The sequence below is a fragment of the Danaus plexippus genome, chromosome 2, assembly GCF_018135715.1.
Source record: "Danaus plexippus chromosome 2, MEX_DaPlex, whole genome shotgun sequence".
In the NCBI taxonomy this organism is placed as follows: domain Eukaryota; kingdom Metazoa; phylum Arthropoda; class Insecta; order Lepidoptera; family Nymphalidae; genus Danaus; species Danaus plexippus.
In genome coordinates this window covers 6,710,901-6,729,316 of record NC_083537.1, presented here as the reverse complement: position 1 = coordinate 6,729,316, position 18,416 = coordinate 6,710,901, and the positions used below count along the sequence as shown (strand labels likewise).

The 18,416-nt window shown below is 36.6% G+C and overlaps 2 protein-coding genes across 6 annotated transcripts; one reads left to right on the top strand and one right to left on the bottom strand.

Moving 5' to 3' along the window:
* Positions 1-602: 602 nt before the first annotated feature.
* Positions 603-4,667, top strand: LOC116779434 (transcription factor glial cells missing 2-like). Its single transcript, XM_032673704.2, has 4 exons — positions 603-716; positions 2,409-2,731; positions 3,412-3,753; positions 3,839-4,667. Exons 1-4 carry the CDS (start codon positions 706-708, stop codon positions 4,513-4,515), a joined length of 1,353 nt encoding a protein of 450 aa, XP_032529595.1. The 5' UTR covers positions 603-705; the 3' UTR covers positions 4,516-4,667.
* A 10-nt stretch (positions 4,668-4,677) lies between these two features.
* On the bottom strand, positions 4,678-17,489 carry LOC116779433 (RB1-inducible coiled-coil protein 1). Of its 5 annotated transcripts, none has more exons than XM_061522852.1 (23): positions 17,287-17,489; positions 16,632-16,763; positions 16,260-16,450; positions 15,929-16,170; positions 15,520-15,647; positions 15,234-15,442; positions 14,439-14,644; positions 13,324-13,506; positions 12,954-13,126; positions 12,499-12,685; positions 11,939-12,222; positions 11,816-11,872; positions 11,491-11,725; positions 10,651-11,183; positions 10,332-10,581; positions 10,041-10,211; positions 9,589-9,707; positions 9,208-9,358; positions 8,823-8,960; positions 7,869-7,980; positions 7,265-7,336; positions 6,940-7,150; positions 4,678-6,867 (listed from the first exon to the last, which is right to left on the bottom strand). In XM_061522852.1, the coding sequence occupies exons 2-23, from the start codon at positions 16,697-16,699 to the stop codon at positions 6,720-6,722; spliced, it is 4,068 nt and encodes a 1,355-aa protein (XP_061378836.1). In that variant the 5' UTR covers positions 16,700-16,763; positions 17,287-17,489; the 3' UTR covers positions 4,678-6,719. The 5 variants fall into 5 exon arrangements, with proteins under 5 accessions (XP_061378836.1, XP_032529593.1, XP_061378770.1 ...); XM_032673702.2 differs by having other exon boundaries at positions 11,605-11,725; positions 17,287-17,488; XM_061522786.1 differs by having other exon boundaries at positions 6,940-7,336.
* Between the last annotated feature and the right edge of the window lie 927 nt (positions 17,490-18,416).

Below are 18,416 nucleotides of genomic sequence, written 5' to 3'. Positions count from 1 at the left end.
TACCTAATTTATACCTACCTAATTAAAATGTTTAAAAGAATAATGGATAGAAAAAATTTTAACCGACTTTCTATAAAGTTGTATGTATATATACTTATATGTTAGTGTTGTATGTTAATGTTGCTGTTAGGCAGCGGCGACGGCGCCCGCATCTGAAGGGTTTTAATATTCACACACCTACCTACTGGTTAAATTAGTATTACATATAATTAACTAATTACATATATTATATTGAAAAATACATATGGGTGATATAAAGTTGAAACACCTACATCACAAGGATGGTGAGGTTCTGAATAAAATATATCAAATGTAAGCACATTGAAGAAAACAACTCTATATAAAATATAAATCAATACTCTGTGCATGCATGTGTTGTATCTGAAATTGTTCGCGAGAATTTTTCATGAAAATTCAAATTATTTATTCGAAATGCGTCTATTGGTTGTTGATATGCGCGCTCCGATTGGTATATGGCTGGCAGTGGGCGTGGCTGCGTTAATTGTGAATCGCGATTGGCTGTTGACGTTCACCCCTCCACACGGTTGGCTGGAATCATCCCCGTGTTTGTTCCCGTGAAGCCAGTGAGCTATGATCGTTCGTGGCGTGTGCACGTCGCCTGTGATGTTATTGTTATAAGTGAGGTGTCGTGAATTTTTTGTATTGACTGTACTGTACAGTGTATAATATAAACATTATACGGAGATGGTTATCCTGTAAGTATATATACTAAATATATCCTTGACTCTTATAATATATACCTACATATTTGTTTATATGTTTCATTATATTTTATTAAAGCCCGACTATAATTTTATATATTCATATAAAGTTCGTGTCCGTTGTTCCGCTTTAAAGGTAATGACATCATAATTATACGCATATAGGTATCTACCTAAAAACCTTTTTTAATTGTATTTTAAAATTTTATTAAGTATTCATATGAAGGTATCTTTATTATACATATATATATAATATTATTGTTTTTTTTTCTTATATATCTACATAAATAATTAAATAAATAGTAGATACGTTTTGTAAGCATTAATTACTTTTAAATAATTTAAATAAATACCTATATCTACAAACAACACTAGTTATACATTATAGATATACAAGTGCCCACCTATTTTATATTAATTTAATATGGATTTAACTTTATTATAACTTAAAATTAATACCAACAATTTATGAAACAAAAAAAAAAGAAAACACTAATATAATTAATATGAAAAAATCAATAACATTGTTAATTTCTATGTTGTACGTGTGTCTGTTTGTTCGCGCGAGGGTCGTAACTCGTCAATTGATCTTAATAGTCTCTCATTGTGATCGCGACGCGTAGCTCCAGTTAAACTAACAGTTAAAACAGATCGCAGTTACCGGACCTTAGGTAACATCAACGTTATTGTTCGTTATAAAGCTCTCTCCTACCTATTTTAACTTAGATATATCTATATAATAATATTTGTTAAGTGGGTACGTACCTATATTTTATATCTATATTATTTACGTAATATTATTTTTCTATAACGTAAACATTTAGTATAATCGTGAATATGTGAATATTTATATTAAAGTCGATTTTAAACATTATTTTTAATACATTCAATGTATATTTTATTATATACTTACGTATCTTTGTATATATAATTTGCTTTTACTTAATACATGTATATTATATATAAAGTAGGTATAACTTACTCTACCTAACAAGGTTAGTTTTATTAGGTAGATACTAAGTTTATTCTTAAAATATATTTTTGTATGTTGTTGACTTTAAAACGATTTATTCTTCTTATCTAAATGTATTTTTTTTAAATTTTTATATAGACACCTGTTAATCAACAATACGTGTCTATTAAAATCTATCAATATATGTACCTACATAATGACTAAAAACTAGTTACTTAACTTATATAAATGTTAAAATACAAAAATAAATTAAATAAAATACCTACCTAATATCTGGTATGAAATAGGTGTTTTTAAATTAATTTCTTTACGTAGTAAAACCTAGTGTATTCAATATAAAAACTATAAATACATATAAATATTCTTTTGAACTATCACATCTATTTTACATTATCTTAAAAGTTACCAATCTCTCTCTCTCTCTCTCGGTTTAATCTTCACCCCTTCCTTATTCAATTCTCTTCTAATTACCTCAACAAGCCCCCACAGACCTCGCACGTACGATTAATTTAATTCAAACAGTTTTCAAGTTAACTATTAACCGACGTTTTTATACCTACCTACCTACCTATAGGTAGAATAAGTTTTTGTAGCTGTAATTTATTTATTATACTAGGTAGGTAGGTATCGTATGATGTTTGTTGCTCGTGTAGTACCTATTCTTGTATACTTAATGGATGTCATGTGTGATCGTGAACCTCTCCTCTGACCAGCACCAACCTCGCCGACATGTCCGAAGCCCCCTCGAGCCCCGAGTGGGACATCAACGACGCGTCCGTGCCGCGGGTGACCAGCTTCGACACGTTCAGCGAGTGGTGCGACGGGCACGTGAGGAGAGTGTACGGCCCCGCCTGCGAGGAGGCCCGCAGACACTCCTCGGGCTGGGCGATGAGGAACACCAACAACCACAACGTCCACATCCTCAAGAAGAGCTGCCTCGGAGTGCTCGTGTGCTCGTCGAGATGTCGCCTGCCCGACGGCAGTAGAGTACACTTACGACCGGCCATCTGTGATAAGGCGAGGAAGAAACAACAAGGTGCACACACACACACAAACACACATACACACACACACGTCGTGATAAATATACCTACCTAGTGAATTGTTTCTTGATCACAATACAACTGAATAAATATACATATTACTATATATTCATTGTGTTTTAAATATATGACTATAAACACAACAACAGAAAGATGAAAATAATTGAATAGTGCGAGGGAAATAAAAAAAGTTTTTACAGAAGAATAGTTAGTGAAGATTTAAGATTTCACTAAGAAAAAAAACAAATAAGCCGTTTATGAAATAACTTTAAAGAAATTCAACGAACGTATTCTTCCACAGCAATATGTTTAGACTTAAACTACTAACAAGTAATACGGTAACCGAGTGGACTTTAGAAAGAAACATTTTTCAACTCGAATATAATATTAATAAGGCATATTTTACTTTAACATAAAAACTGCTATTAAATAAATAATAATAGAAAAGTCATTAAACATACGCAATTACAATAAAAAAATCAATTATATAAAGAATGTAGAATAAATATATATTAGTGCAAGTACACTACTGAAACAATACGACCAACGGTACTAATATGACTACAATAATACATTGACCTAAATATATTTTAATGAAGTTTCTAATAATGAGTCAATGAATATAACTGTACATATTAAAAGAACAGAATTATAACAGTATCTGCGTTTCCAGGCAAGCCCTGCCCCAACCGCGTGTGCAACGGGGGCCGGCTCGAGGTCCAACCGTGTCGAGGTCACTGCGGCTACCCGGTCACACACTTCTGGCGCCACACGGAACACGCGATATTCTTCCAAGCCAAGGGATCCCACGACCATCCTCGACCCGAGGCCAAGGGAGCCAGCGAGGTGCGGAGGTCGCTCGGCGCCGGCAGACGGGTCCGCGGGCTTGCGCTACTACTGGCGAGGGAGGCCGCCATCGCTGACAAAATACTGACCGTCAAACAAGACAAGCAAATGACACACAAGAATAACATCCACGCACCGCCCCCGCCGCTCATACCAGACAACCAGCGATGTGAGTTGAGATGCAGTTTATTGGGAATGTACTTGAAGATTTACTTTTTTTTATCGAGTTTATATATTTAATTCTTCATTACCAGCCTTAACCTGCACGTGCGGACCGTTCGAATGCAACTGTCGGTGGCGGTCCGAGTCGGCGGCGGAGCCCTACGCGGCGGCGGCGTGGACCCCCAGCGAGCACCAGTCCTACACCGCTTACATTCCCCCCATACAGCCCACACCGGCGGCTGCGTCACACACGTACGACCCCACCTCCTTGCCGGCGGACGACATCTTCCATCCAGAGGAGATATTCCAATTGGACCAACCCATCCGCCTAGACTTCCCCCTCGAGGACAATACCTTGGAGTCGCCGCCGACGTTCGCGGATCTCAACAGCGACACCTCCAGAGCCGACGACGCCTATTGGTTGGAGTGGCAGAGACCCGCTGTCGGCTCGGACGCCAGCGACACGCCGTCCCCCGAGCTCTTCAACAACTACCAACAGACGGAGCCCTACTGCGAGCAGCCCTACATACACCAGAACTACTACCCGGAGGAGGCGCAGTACTACCCGATGGAGCACATGAGAGAGTCGCCGGGGATGGAGGGTCAGGGGCAGAGGTACTTCCGGTACGGTCAGGACTGCGAGCCCAACAACATGGACGTCCACACGTGGAACTACTCCGACTGCGCGTTCAGCAACCAGCCGGCGGAGTCCAAGGAGTACTACAACGTGCACTCGCTGAGCGTGAACACCTTCAACCCGCTGTTATAATATTAATTCGCTAGTTGTTGTAAATATTCCTATAGAACTGTTATACCTAGTTGTAAAGTCGACATAAGATCCTTGTTTTAAACGAAATGTGATTTGTTCCTTTAAGTTAAGTTCTAGGTTATTGTTAAGCGAATGTTCGAGGCGACGAGAAATAAAACAACGTTTTTTTTTTTATAAAATCGTCTATTTATTTGTATATAAAAATTACATTAAAATTGTCAATTTTACATATTATTTTTTTTTGTTTGTTTACTCATTTCTAACGATAAAATTGGTCACTACAAAATATTCCATAGCGCGATCGATTCACAGACCCTTGATATATTATGCAGGCTGTTCACATCACCGCTGAGATGATATATCCGTTTGTTTGTTGATATCTATTGATAGTCAACAAAAAAAACATTACATTATAATAAAAAAAATAACCATTAACACATGTCTGCAACAACACATTACACGTCGTTGTTACATTGGACGTAACTCCGACCACTTCATCTCGAGTTCACCAAGAGACATCTTCATACTCGCCAAAGCAGCCCCCCCCCCCCCCCCCGCCAATCACGTACATACAAAGCCAGACTTATACAATAAAACAATTTTAAAGATGTGATCAACGCATGGTCCTTAGAGATAGGCCCTAAACGTACGTAACACGAGACTGAGATTAGCACAGCACGCACTATCACAGCGGTCGACACAAACGAACATACAAGCCGTAACTAACAAACACGCGGCCCGCTCGGGCGCCGAATATAAGGCCACAAATAAATGTCAGGAAGCGATCACCGCACCAGCGCCTGTCGCGACGACGGACGAACAGTATCCTGTGCACGATAATTCATAAATTCATTAACATTATTATTATTATTATTATATAGTAATTATTTATTTATTATTTATTTTTTTTTTGTATAAAAAATTCGTATTATTTGAGATAAATAGATCTAGTGCGCCGTACTTGCTACATGTGTTCAACTTGCTACGCGAGTTCACATCCAACTAAATTGAACAGTCCCTGGTTACGAACGGAAACCTTGTAACTGTCCGTGTTCAGTTTTATATTAACTCGTAGTAAGGTTATAGTTAGAAATGTTTAAATTGAAGCGAGATCTTTAATGAAGCGTTCCAATCCAGGAGCTACAACGTAAGCTATAGACAGTACGTTAACTGAGTAACAACTATGACTTAGCTATAAGAATAGACACGCTAACTATAGTTTTAAGACATGCACTATACGAAATTTACTCACAAACTTACCGTACAAATTCACCACGAACAGACTAAACAAATAAATTCAGCTCGAATAGTTATCTGTTTGTGCTATAATATGACGAAAAAATCACTGATAATATTATTTCCTCAATATATTAATATAATTTTTTTTCTAACTTCTCGATAAATATTTATTATGTCGCTATCTACGGATCTAGGAAAACGGGACAAAAACAAATCAGTTGAAAACAAACGCAAAGAAAATAGCAATTACAAAGCTTTCAGACAGACTAAAGTAATTTGTACTAAGTGTTTATAAACGAAAACGAAAACAAAACGCTTCGACAGAAAGCCTATAAAACACCGCGAGCCATTACTATATCTAGTGTTCCAAACAGATTTATGGAAATATCCAATTATATGATAAAAGATAAAGATAAAGATAGAAAACAATGTTCCATGTCGCATCAAAATCATGGAAGACATTCATTAGGTGGAGGAATTTTTGATATTGTTATGATACGTTGAAAACGAAAATATTAAACCCCCATCACCGATCACAAACGAACAAACAAATATTATTATAATATATATATATATATCGATAAACGTTACAAAATATATAATCAACGCTCGCATTACACAATACAGTAATATTTATAACATAGCTCCGAACAGCTCGATATCACAAAACATTTTATTAAAAACATAGTACAGCACTAGTGCGAGTGACGTCACGAGTCACGATGACGTCACGCCACCGCACACCACGCTAAGTGTGTTCATATCTATGTTACTAGCATTACAAAGTACGCTGACGTCGTCAACCAGGTTGTATCACACTGCACGTATCACAAGTTCCACTGTGGGGCCCCCGCCCCGGGCTTCTAATACCGAGGGGCCTCACACTGTACGTATCACAAGGCTGACTGTGAGGCCCCCGGTCCCCCAGGCCCCTAATCCTGAGGGGCCTGCCTGTTGTCCTTATGTCAGGGCGCGGCCTCTTCGGCCAGTTCTGATCCGGGCGGCGCGGAGCCCCTCGCCACCACCGACACGGCGCTCACCGTCAGCTCCACGGGCTCCGCCCCGGGAGCCTCCGCCCCCACCACACGACCCACGCTGAGGTCCATCTCGGAACTATAACGTTATATATGACATATTTATATTTACATTTTGTTTCCAATTAATGGTAAGCATATGTATACGTACACAGCACTGGTTGTAGACAGTTGCATCTTGTGTTGTTTGTGCTCCGTCTCTATGGAGTCGAGCTGGTCTTCGGGCGCTATCATGGGCACGGGAGGCTCCCCAGCAGACACGGGGGACTCCAGGTTGATGAGCGTAGCCGTGGCCACCTCCACACCGGTCTTATCGGCGTTGGAGCTGGACGACTGGCTGGTGTCGATGGACTTCTGCATATCTGTCGAGCGCATACGATTACAATACACAGCCAGATACGTGCTTGATGTCATGCTAATGTTATTCAAATAATAATAATAACAAGCAACGATAGCACATAAATGATATCTAAGACCTGCATGCACGTTGGTCAACCATTTCCTGAGAGGTCGATTGAACACCGGCAGCACGTTGCCCTTCATTGCATCTGCAATGAGAAGCTGGTGACGTCACACGTTATATGAAGGCAAGTCGTGTCGCGACTGATGAGTGACGGGGCAGCAGGACAAGGCACGGCACTCATTCGTGTATTACAACATATCAAAGCGAGAGGAAATCAAAATGTGTCAGTCATTCAGTCAGTCACAGTGAACACTATGTGGGTAGGTCAATATTTAAAGCTACACTACAGTGATTTGTATCTATTTGTACGTATATTTTGTTTATAGTGTATGCACGCCACCACTACAAAGCTTGCAACACTCACACAAACACAAAAAAAATCAAAGCTGCTTGCTATCTGTGGGTCACAGAGAGCTGTGTCAAACTATAAGCTGTGTGTGATGTGTGTGTACTATTTGTACAGAGTCATTAACATAATGTTAAGTATCTATGTACTCAATAAACTTAAATTAATGAATGAAAAAAAATCATAAGCAGGTCCCTTTATATGTGTGTCATAATGGTTGCCACACTGTGTGTTTATGTGTGTGTGTGTATGTGTGTGTGTGTATACGTACCAGGCTTGTGTTTGTGATCACAGCAGGCTGGCGGAGGTAGCGGTGGTTTGAGGGGCTTCACGTGGACTCTATAGAAGCGAGATCCCCGTGGCATGTGATATCTGTTCACACCCTGAAACAATACTATATACTGAGTACGACCGAAGAGGTGTCCGTGTGCTGTTTATCTTCTATATCATAGTACGGAAACATTAGACAAAGGCTGTTAACATTTAAATATTCTCAAAATGGTTATACCTATAAGTAAAACTATGTAACTACCCAAAAACAAAAATAGCTGCAAATAATCTTCGAAGTAATAAAATCGACTTTCATTTAAGAGTACGAGTAATCGTAATCGAAGAGCTTTCTGAGGAAAATAAGAACCTGCTCCAACGATTTATACTACAGACGGAACAGAAATGTATTGCGTGGATTTAATTCGTAAGGGAAGACTAAAAAAATTTTGGTATTTTACATGAGTTTTTATTTTGTCAATACAAAAAAGGTGAACTATCTCGCTCTAGCTAGCACAAGCCTGTGGTTAGGGACCTCTCATACAAGAAATACTCTCCAGTCATTTCGCGACTTATGTCAACACGTGTTTGGCTTAACGGCGTTCTCAAAGTCTATGTAACGTGAGTGAGTCCAGGGTTCAAAACTAAGCCAGGACATAGCTAAATTACTTTGAATAAGATCTATGTAAAGCCTCATTGGCTAGCGATTCGGTCGTTAAGATAGGGATTGGAAGTTTCCTTACTTCCCATAAAAATATAGTTTCCGCAAAAATTATGATCGCTTATACAAAATAAGGGTAGACCATAATATGATATATTTTTCTTTAAACCAAATATTTACACAAGATATGTATCAGAATTGACATTGCTATTATATTATGACAGGAGATATATAAAAAAAATGTACCGTTTAGTGCAATGAGGTGTAAAGCAACCGAAAGAAGTAATGTAACGTTACCCTCTTAGCGTAGCAGTATTCCTTGGACTCCACGGTGGCCACAGCATACAAACGTCTCTCACTCTCGTTCTTCACGTGGATACTAAGGTCCAGGGACGGCAGACAGTCGCTGTGGACGAAGTGCATTATGGACGCCTCCTGGAAACATAATATTTTTTTATTATGACTTCAGTATTCTAACAATAATGTACTCGAGAGATCACATTACAGGACTTGTACTATATAAATAATCGTGTCAATCGTCAGTCTCGGCAAGATAATTATTATGTATCTTTAAAGAATTCTATTGTACCAAGAAAAATGTTATAAAAAGAGACATTATAAGTGACCTTGAAATCCTTTAAAATCGTATTTGGTGTTAGAATTAATACATTTGATATAGTACCTGTAGTACGGTGTAGTTGAGATGCGCAGGGTCCCACATGACCAGCACGGTGTGACCCTGGGGGTACTGGCCCAGGGCGAGGGTCAGGGCGCCCGGAGACAGACCCAGCGGCGTGTGACTCCGGCGACGGATATCACGACGAGGAGACGACCTGCACACAGGTGGGACTGGGTTACACCAAAATATGAACATACTCTATACATACAACTGTATACATACAGGGTGTTATGATAAAAGGCAACTGTAGGTTATTGACGTTTAAAATTATTATCGATTCTGTTGTAAGTCAATTATTCTGCGCATATACATATGTCTCAAATTTGTCGGTCATCGTATTAATTGTATTTAAGATCTTTCTACTCCCCCTGTATAACCTCTCACCTGCCGTCACTATCCTCCTCCCTCCTCTTGTCCGCCTCCTCAGTCTTCTTCTCTAACTCCGCCTTCAAGCTTGCAACTTGTTGCAATAGCACAGCCTTTTCGTTTTCAAATGTTGCAAACTGAAAATTTAAACGTATTTTTAACATTTGAGATATTTCTTAAATATTTAAATTACAACAACATAAGATGTTTTTCATTCATTAGCGTCAGTAGTAAAGAACCTTTGTTACTTTTTCCTTCGTTTACAACATCAACTAACCATCACAATAGAGATTGTGAGGGTAGACGTGTTTGCCTTACCAGTTCACCTTAAATGTACGGAACAGTTTTTATAATACGATGACGAAATTCATATAAATTGTTAACAAAGGTAGTGTGGATTCTAATGAGCTATGTTTGGACTCTGATAGAGGAGGGCTCTTCTTAAAATGGTTCCTAAAAAGAAAATGTACCTGAGTCTTCAAGAGACTATCGTAGTCGTTGGTCTCTGGATCAGTGAGTTGTTGTATAGTGTCCCTGTATTTGCAGCACTCGCGGACGAGGGTCTGCTCGCGTTCCCGGAGCAGTTCCAACTGGCGATCCTTCTCTGACAGGAGACGACGGGTCACGTCGTTTATCGTCACCTATCACATCACAACCATTATAAATAACACTATCTATTATAGGAAAATTACAAAAAGCAAAAAATACATTTCAAATCGAAACTTTTTACAATACTAGTTTTATTATTATATTCTCCTCACCTGCTTCTCAGCTTCATACTTGGCTTTCAGCAGACATATCTCAGCGTTAAGCTTCTGTTCCCACTCCGCCTTACATTTCTCCACCGCCTCCTTGACCGCTTCTTCCTTCTCCACCTCAGCGTTCTGCTTCGTCTGCATCAGTATAGCGTTGTGGCTGACTATCTCTATGACGTCGGTCCTCTCGATTTTCTCCAGACTGGACTCCGACGGCGACCTGTCCATGTTGTTCGTTAGAGCCACGAGACGGAACCTTAAATTAAAATAACGACCGTTAGTATTAAATCATGTACGTATTCTAACCGTATTCATAAATTTTTACCTCGACCGTAGCGACTCTATCTCAGCTTTATATTCAAGATGCATCTTCTCCTGCATCTCTTTGATATCTTTTTGTTTCTGAACCTCAGCTTCCTCTAATTTCTTCTCAAAAGCTTTTATCTCTTTCCGAGTTTCATCTAACAACTCCTTAGTGCTTTTATGCTCTTTGTCTAACCTCTCCGTCTCCTTCTGGTGTTCCATTTTCATATCTTCCGTCTCTTTCTTCAGGTTGCTGATGACGTCATCCTTTTCATTGAGTGCCGCCTTCATATCACTCAATTCTAGTTCATGATCTACCGTCAGCCTCTGGGTTTGCTCGCGGAATCTTGTTTCAGCATGTTCATTTACCTTTTCCCAGGCCTCGGTAATTTCTAGATATTTTGTGTTTATGAATTTCTTCTGTCCGTCCACTTCGCTCTTTAACTTAGTAAGCTCGTCTTTTATCAACACAATATTTATTTTACATACATTAAACAACTTCACGAACAAATCTTGCAATTTCTCCATGTTGATTTTGTGAGTGTCCATATTGTCCTACAAATTATTATTCAATTACTACTGTATATTATGAAAATACACTACAGAACAAAGCGATAATGGAAAACGAAACGGTCTAATAAACAAAATGAATATATATATATATGTATACATATATATATATCACTATGGGGCCGGCGAAGACAGGGGCAACAAAAATAACTAGTCACCACTCGTATAAGATTTTTTTTTATCGATAAATATAATTTAATATAACTCTCCCAACCCTAATGTTATTTGTATTAGTAGAGTTCTTATGACAGGAGTATCTTATATGAGCGGTGTTATTATTCGACATATGCACCTGTCGTTCATCCCGGCCCCATTCCAGACTGGACGGTAGAGATTCTTCTATATAAAATTCAGAGTTAAGGAACTCCACTCTAGGGCTTTCCGGTATAACGGGTAGAGTCCCAACCTCGGTCACTGTAGAGACGGCCATCGTGTGAGGGACGCAGCTCGTAGATATATCATTCTTCTGCTTTTCGCTCTGACGACTCAGCTTCTCAAAATCCGTGTCGGTTTCTGATTCAAAATCTCTGAAAATAAAAATTTATATTACAAAATTAAGTTTTAAATAACAATCGGTGACATTAATAATAATTAAATCTGTAAAACACAAAACATACTTATCAAAATCTACTTGAACATCGGCGTCTTTATCTTCGTGATCAGATGTATTGAGCCTGTAAAAAAATACCGTTTAAAATATACCATCATAATATATAATAATAATAAAGTTCAATTTTTACCTTTGCTGGAAGAATTTAACGGTGGATTCCATATCGTATTTGGGTACATCACTAGTCCAGTCGGGTAGAGCTTCTGATATATACTCTACATCCGTATCAGTGAGTTCGGGCAGGCGTGAGTCGTATAGAGATGGCGCCTGTGTAGCGAATGGGGGAGGCAGGTCCGTCATGCCGGGGAAGAGGCTCTTCAGGAAGTGATCTTCGAAGTGAGAGTTGAACTCCTGGCGTCTGCTGATCTCCTCCTCGTGTATCTTTATCAGCTTGCTGGCGAGATCGGTAGCCCACTGGAATAAAAAACAAAAATAAAATATTTTAACATTCTAAACTCACTATAACAGTTGTTATTGTTAGTTTCTCGTTTTTAACGAACTGTACAAGACACTCAGAAAAAGCGGGTTGAATTAGTAGTCTTTGTGGAGGCCCGCAGTATTGCTAGTCTTGCAGCATATGCTTCATCTGACACTGGTATACGCCTGTGTGTGTGTTAGGTTGCGAGTGTGTGAGTAATGCTCGTACGTTGTATATGCCTGCCGTGTGTATATGTGTGTGTGTGTTTGCACCTGGAGATGGTGTTGTGAGAAGGTCCTCCTCCTGGCGACCTCGTGGACCGCCCTCACGAATACGGCCGGAGCTCGGTGGAGCTGAGCCACTATACCGAAGTAACGAGCGAGACGGTTGAAACACTGGAACGACAGCATCGCGTGCGCGTCCTGCACCGACATCGAGTTCTCTATCACAAGCACGGCCCTGAGGACAAACACACATACATACATACATAATACTAACATACGCGTGATATATATATTTGGATATTATAAATGTATTTAACTAATAAAATATACATAAGAATAATACTAATGTTACAAATATGAAGATTTGTGACGATCTATATTTATGAATGACAATAAGCATAGATATTTGAGATGAATTAAAATCTTATATTTACTTAGACTTTACGAAAACATTTAGACACGTTGGGTGTCAGTGAGCTTATTCAGCTACTATTGAAACTCACTCTAATCTCGCTTTCAGTATCCTGGACAACTCGTCCTTGGACTTCATGATCCTCCTTCTAATATCGACCAGCAGCTCGTGTCCCTTCAACAGTCTGCCCAACTGACACTGGTTGGACTCCAACAACGTCGGCAGGACGGACGGGTCGCAGCCGGAGTTCAGACGATCCCGGTGCTGATACAACAAATATCATCATTAAATTTTGTACACTTCTGATGACCTAACGAAACTTTAATATAAGGAAATTGGTTATAAGTCCTATCAAGCGCTTTTCAGCTGTTACTCAGTCAATAGTTACGTTTGAACCATGTATGACCTTGAGGTCAACCTTAACCTTGGCCGTGACCTAGTCCTCATCCGCTATACTCCACCTGTATGAGCGAGGCGGCGACCACGTGCTGCTCGTTCTCCTTCTTCTTGACGTCACTCAGCAGCTGTTCCAACGCGTACAGTCTATCCTCGATGCCTTTGATTTGTTTCAAGCCGTGAACATTAGCGTACTCCAAGATATTGTAAAGCTCCGCCTCCCTCTCCTTCAGAGGCTCTGCGTCGATCTGATCATATATTATAAATTAATATATATTAATTTTAAAGCTAGTACAATACAAATTATTCTATGCATTTTATAGGCAGTTTAATATTATTTTAAAGCCTACTACTTGTTTACGTGGTTTCATTGTGTCTATGATTCCATGAAACAATACGACACTGCCCAAAATGCCTTTAACGAAAACAAACAATAGCTTTACGCGAAAGTATAATCCATTTACTTGCTTTTGTTTTATATTTTACAGCTTTTCTTCATTTTAATCCAATCGCGGCTGGACTTATAACCGTAAATGTTGAAAAATAAGGACAGATCCTTAAAATTAGATTAAAATTTTCTTAGAAATGCGACACTTAATAAATCTGTCTGTGTGAAAACTGTAATCCCTAAATAATTTTAAATGTTATTATATCCCATAAAAATTTTTGTTTGCATAAAAAAAAAATATATATTTATTTTTCAGTCAGTGAGTCAAAATATATTTTTATAAGTAGTGGGATCGTGATATTTAGCTTGATCGTATTTATATAAACTCTTACGAAAATTTAAGAGAATATTCTAAACACGACATGAACACGTGAGCGGCTTCTAATCTCCATACTTAACCCCGAAACACACATCGATAAGCATTGTACAGATCAATGGCCTATTCATAATATGAATATATGCAAATTACTATTTAGCAACGACTATGTGATTATCAAATAATATGATTGTAACATTAAATATAATTAAAGTTAATTACTTAAACATTGTCTAATTAATGTTGGTGATTGTCAATAACACATCACAACTAATTGTAACGAACAATACATTTCACATTATAAACAAGAAAATTAACATTAATTGGTTAAAGATTATTAACGATCCAATTTCTATTATTTACTTTGGTCTAGCAACAAAACAAAAACTCAAACAAAGGTCTAAATGACATCATACCAGAGCGAGTCCTTTCTGACAGTAATCCAATATGTCCTGAAGTGATGCCTGGTTCCCTTGAGCCAAGATCCAATGTAACAATGTATGTTCCTCATTGACCTTGAATGTGGCGCCCTCTGACTGACCAGAAGAAGAGGCCCCCTCTGTCATTTTATCAGGGGCCTCATCTGAGGCCCCCTCATTACTTGTTGACGGTTGCTCAAATACTGTAACATGTTATTGTCCATTTCTTAGTCTCTTTATTATGTAAATTAATTATAAAACATCTCTTATAAATAATTAATAAAATAGAACAATATTTTAATGTAATGTCTTGTTTTTAAACACAGTAAAAACTATATTTTTATCTTTACATACATAGTCCCCACTGTTAAGATAACAATAAAAAGTTATTTTGGTTTAACCAAAGTTAAATATATCTGATTAAATATTTCTATTCTAAATTAACTGATTTTTATTTGCATAAATTTTAAATAACAAAGGACGGATCAGTTTTATGTTAATAGTATACATCGGATTTATTAAACAGGTTAATGTTTCTTAGAATTACATGTTATGACAATTTAACAAAAATAATACAGATTGTGAAACATAAGAAATAAATATAAAAATTCAACATCAAAACAAACCTACAGGATAAATATTTTATATCAACATATCACTGCACTAAATATTAACTTTATACTAAAATATTCTGTCTAAAACAAAATAATTAAATTTACTTAAGAATGTACCACTATTCATAAAAATTGTATATATGTCACATACTAATAAAAAATCAATTTGAATACTTGCCATCTTCCTCAGATAACTTAAACACCCCAACTCCAAAATCTGCAGTTCTCTCTGAGCTGCTATCCAAAGTCTCCTTAGCTCCATAATGATGACCTTCAAAGTCCGTCTCTTCAAATACATCAAAAGCGGAAAACCTATGAGCCTCTGCATTTAACTGAAGAGCAGGCAAAATTGGTATTTTCCCTAATGACTCCAGTACTTCATTCAATCTGAAAGGTTATATTATAATTGAAAAATTCAAAAATAATACTAAGTTGATTATGTACACCACAAATGTTATGCTTACGTGTTTAGTTTCTCGTGATACTCTTCCTTTTTTAGTCTGTGTTTCCTGAATGACTCTTTGAAACTTCTCGACCTCTCACAGAACTCATTGAATATGTCCTCTAAATTAGCAATGACCGCTGACCAACCCTGTCATAACATTAATTTATTATTTGTCAACATTTACTAAATTCCATTATCAGCTCCTAAACCAAACTTTATAGTGTTATCACTATTATCCAACAAATTTAAATATATCTTTTGAGCACAACAAACTCTGTGTCAATTACATTTATCTACCTTACATCCGTATCTATTGGATTTAAAAAAAAACATTGTCTATCATTTGTAAGACAATGTAATTACGAGGGAAATTTGAGCAATTCAACAAATTATGACACATAATTCAGTAAAAATAAGGTCTTGTAAACCTGATGCTGTAAATGCTGTTCATGGACCAACTGATCACAACTCCTTGACACCTCATGAGCTAAGTCACCAAACTGCTGGGCCAATGTAGCATATGATATCACAGTGTGTATATTAGGTGGGAGTGAACAACATAATTCTACAGCATTCTTTAATTCTGCCACTGACTTGCCATCGAAAGCACTCCGAATATCACTACGAAATTCACCAGTACTGAGCTCGACTATTGGACTCAAATCACACACTAAAATGGAAAAAATTACAATTAAACTAGTGGGCACTAAACATAGTCTCCAAACAAATACAATCCAAGGTTAAATATTTAATTCTTACTGGACTGTTTCAAATGGCTTTCTTTAACAGATGGTTTACTAAACATATATATAGGGTTAGAATCCGTCCCTGCACTATATGAGGATACCATGTGATCCGACTGCAGTACCTCTCCCCCACTTATGAGGAGCACTAGAGAGGATGACGGTATTTTCGTCTTTCTCTCTATAGCTGCTTTTAAGCTTGCAACACTGAAATAAAATGAATCAGATAATAAATTTAATGTTATTATTAAACACATCTAATATCCAATAACACAAGTTTAACACAAAACTACATTGAGAAAGAATATAAGCAGAGCTACAATAAGAAACATATATATAGTATAGGATAGAATAATAAAATTATTTCACTAATATAAAGTACCTATACCTTTGTAAAGTGAGCTCCATGTCATAAGTGGTCATTTGACCGGCGTCAACATGGAATACATACAACATGATTTTATATTTAATTATCAACTTCCTATAAATGACATTAATATTTCTTTAATGTTCTTGTAGACTGGAAAAAAAATATTATTTATTTTAGTTTTTTTTTATGTACAGTTTTTGTCTAGCATATATTGTTTATCAAAATTCAAAGTAACAAAGAAATAAAATAAACATTTTACTATTATAATAATATGCTTGTTATAGATAGATCTATTTATATAGAATGTTTTTTTTTTAAATATATTATCTATATTGTATCCTAGGACATTTTTAATATTAATGACCAGATGATCTGTTATATAATAAAAGAGAGTTAATTTAAATTAATAAAACATTTACAGTAAAATAATATCAAACTACATATATTTTCTGTATATTAACACGCAAAATTTATTAACTGCCCAAAATAAACACATACGTCACAAGTGTTGAACAATTGAATCGATTATACATAGATACATTTAACTATACACAATAATATATGTCTAGAGAAACTAAAGGGATCAAAATACATTCTATTTAATTGTATGGTTTGAGCAACAAAACCAAACGTGGTGTTTCTTGCATTTAAACAACAAAGATACAATACTTACACAAACACAACTCGTAATTATTCGATGATCATAGTTTCATCAAGGAATTTATTTTTCTTTATGAAAATTGATGCTTGGTATCATTATTCCATGAAGTTTCTACTTCCTAGTATAGTTTAAAGCACAACACAATGATTTCAATAATATTTTTTGACCATAACACCACCATTCCTAGTTCGACGTAAACTAAACTCAGCTGACAGACTTTTGTTGTTGCCAGTTGTATTAAAGTATGTTTTATTTTTGTATTATATACATTAGATAAATATCAACCTTTCCTACATACAACTATTAAATTATTTATTAGGTCTTTAATAATACATCTATATTTCATATAGAAATAAAAAATTAATAGTTTTTTTAATACTTTATTGTACAAATAAAACATGATTTAAAAAAATCAGGTGAATAAATAGTGCCGCGATTTGCCCTCCAACACATGAGGCTTCATACGTCATGTGTTTCTATGTAAGGGTGCAATAGATACAACATTATTGAGTAGCATTAAGCAACGATATCACTATGTTACGCCATCATAACTTTATTACATTAATACCCAGACAAAGCCAGGTTAAAAACGATATAGTATAGAAATAATATTAAATACTAAGTGCAGACACCGAGGAATCGATGGGAATGGAATAGGGTAAATAAAAAAAAAATAAAAATTTTCACACGGCTTGCAGAAGCGTTTGAAATGGAACTTTAAAATTCATTATTTCAATTCTTTGTTCCATCTTGTAACGGAAAGTTGTAATTAGAATTAATTGTTAGTAATAAATTAATTTTAAGTATTTTTTTTTGAACTTCCAGCTGTAGTCGATATAATTACTATACATAGAAAGAGGATATACAATATAAATAAAGGAATTAATTAAAATATTATTTCATCATATATCATGATGTAGTTATGAATATAAATTCGCACGCTTTTTTCATATATAAATATATATACATAAACATAGTTTCTCTTAGTGTAACATCAGATAAAATGTTCCGAAATTCATGTGGTGTCGAAGAACACTTAAATTAGAGGATTGATTACAATGGAGTACCCCATTACCAATGTCAAACGGATTTGGAATTTATATGGGAGACACCTGGTATACAATAATGTTACACGAATATTA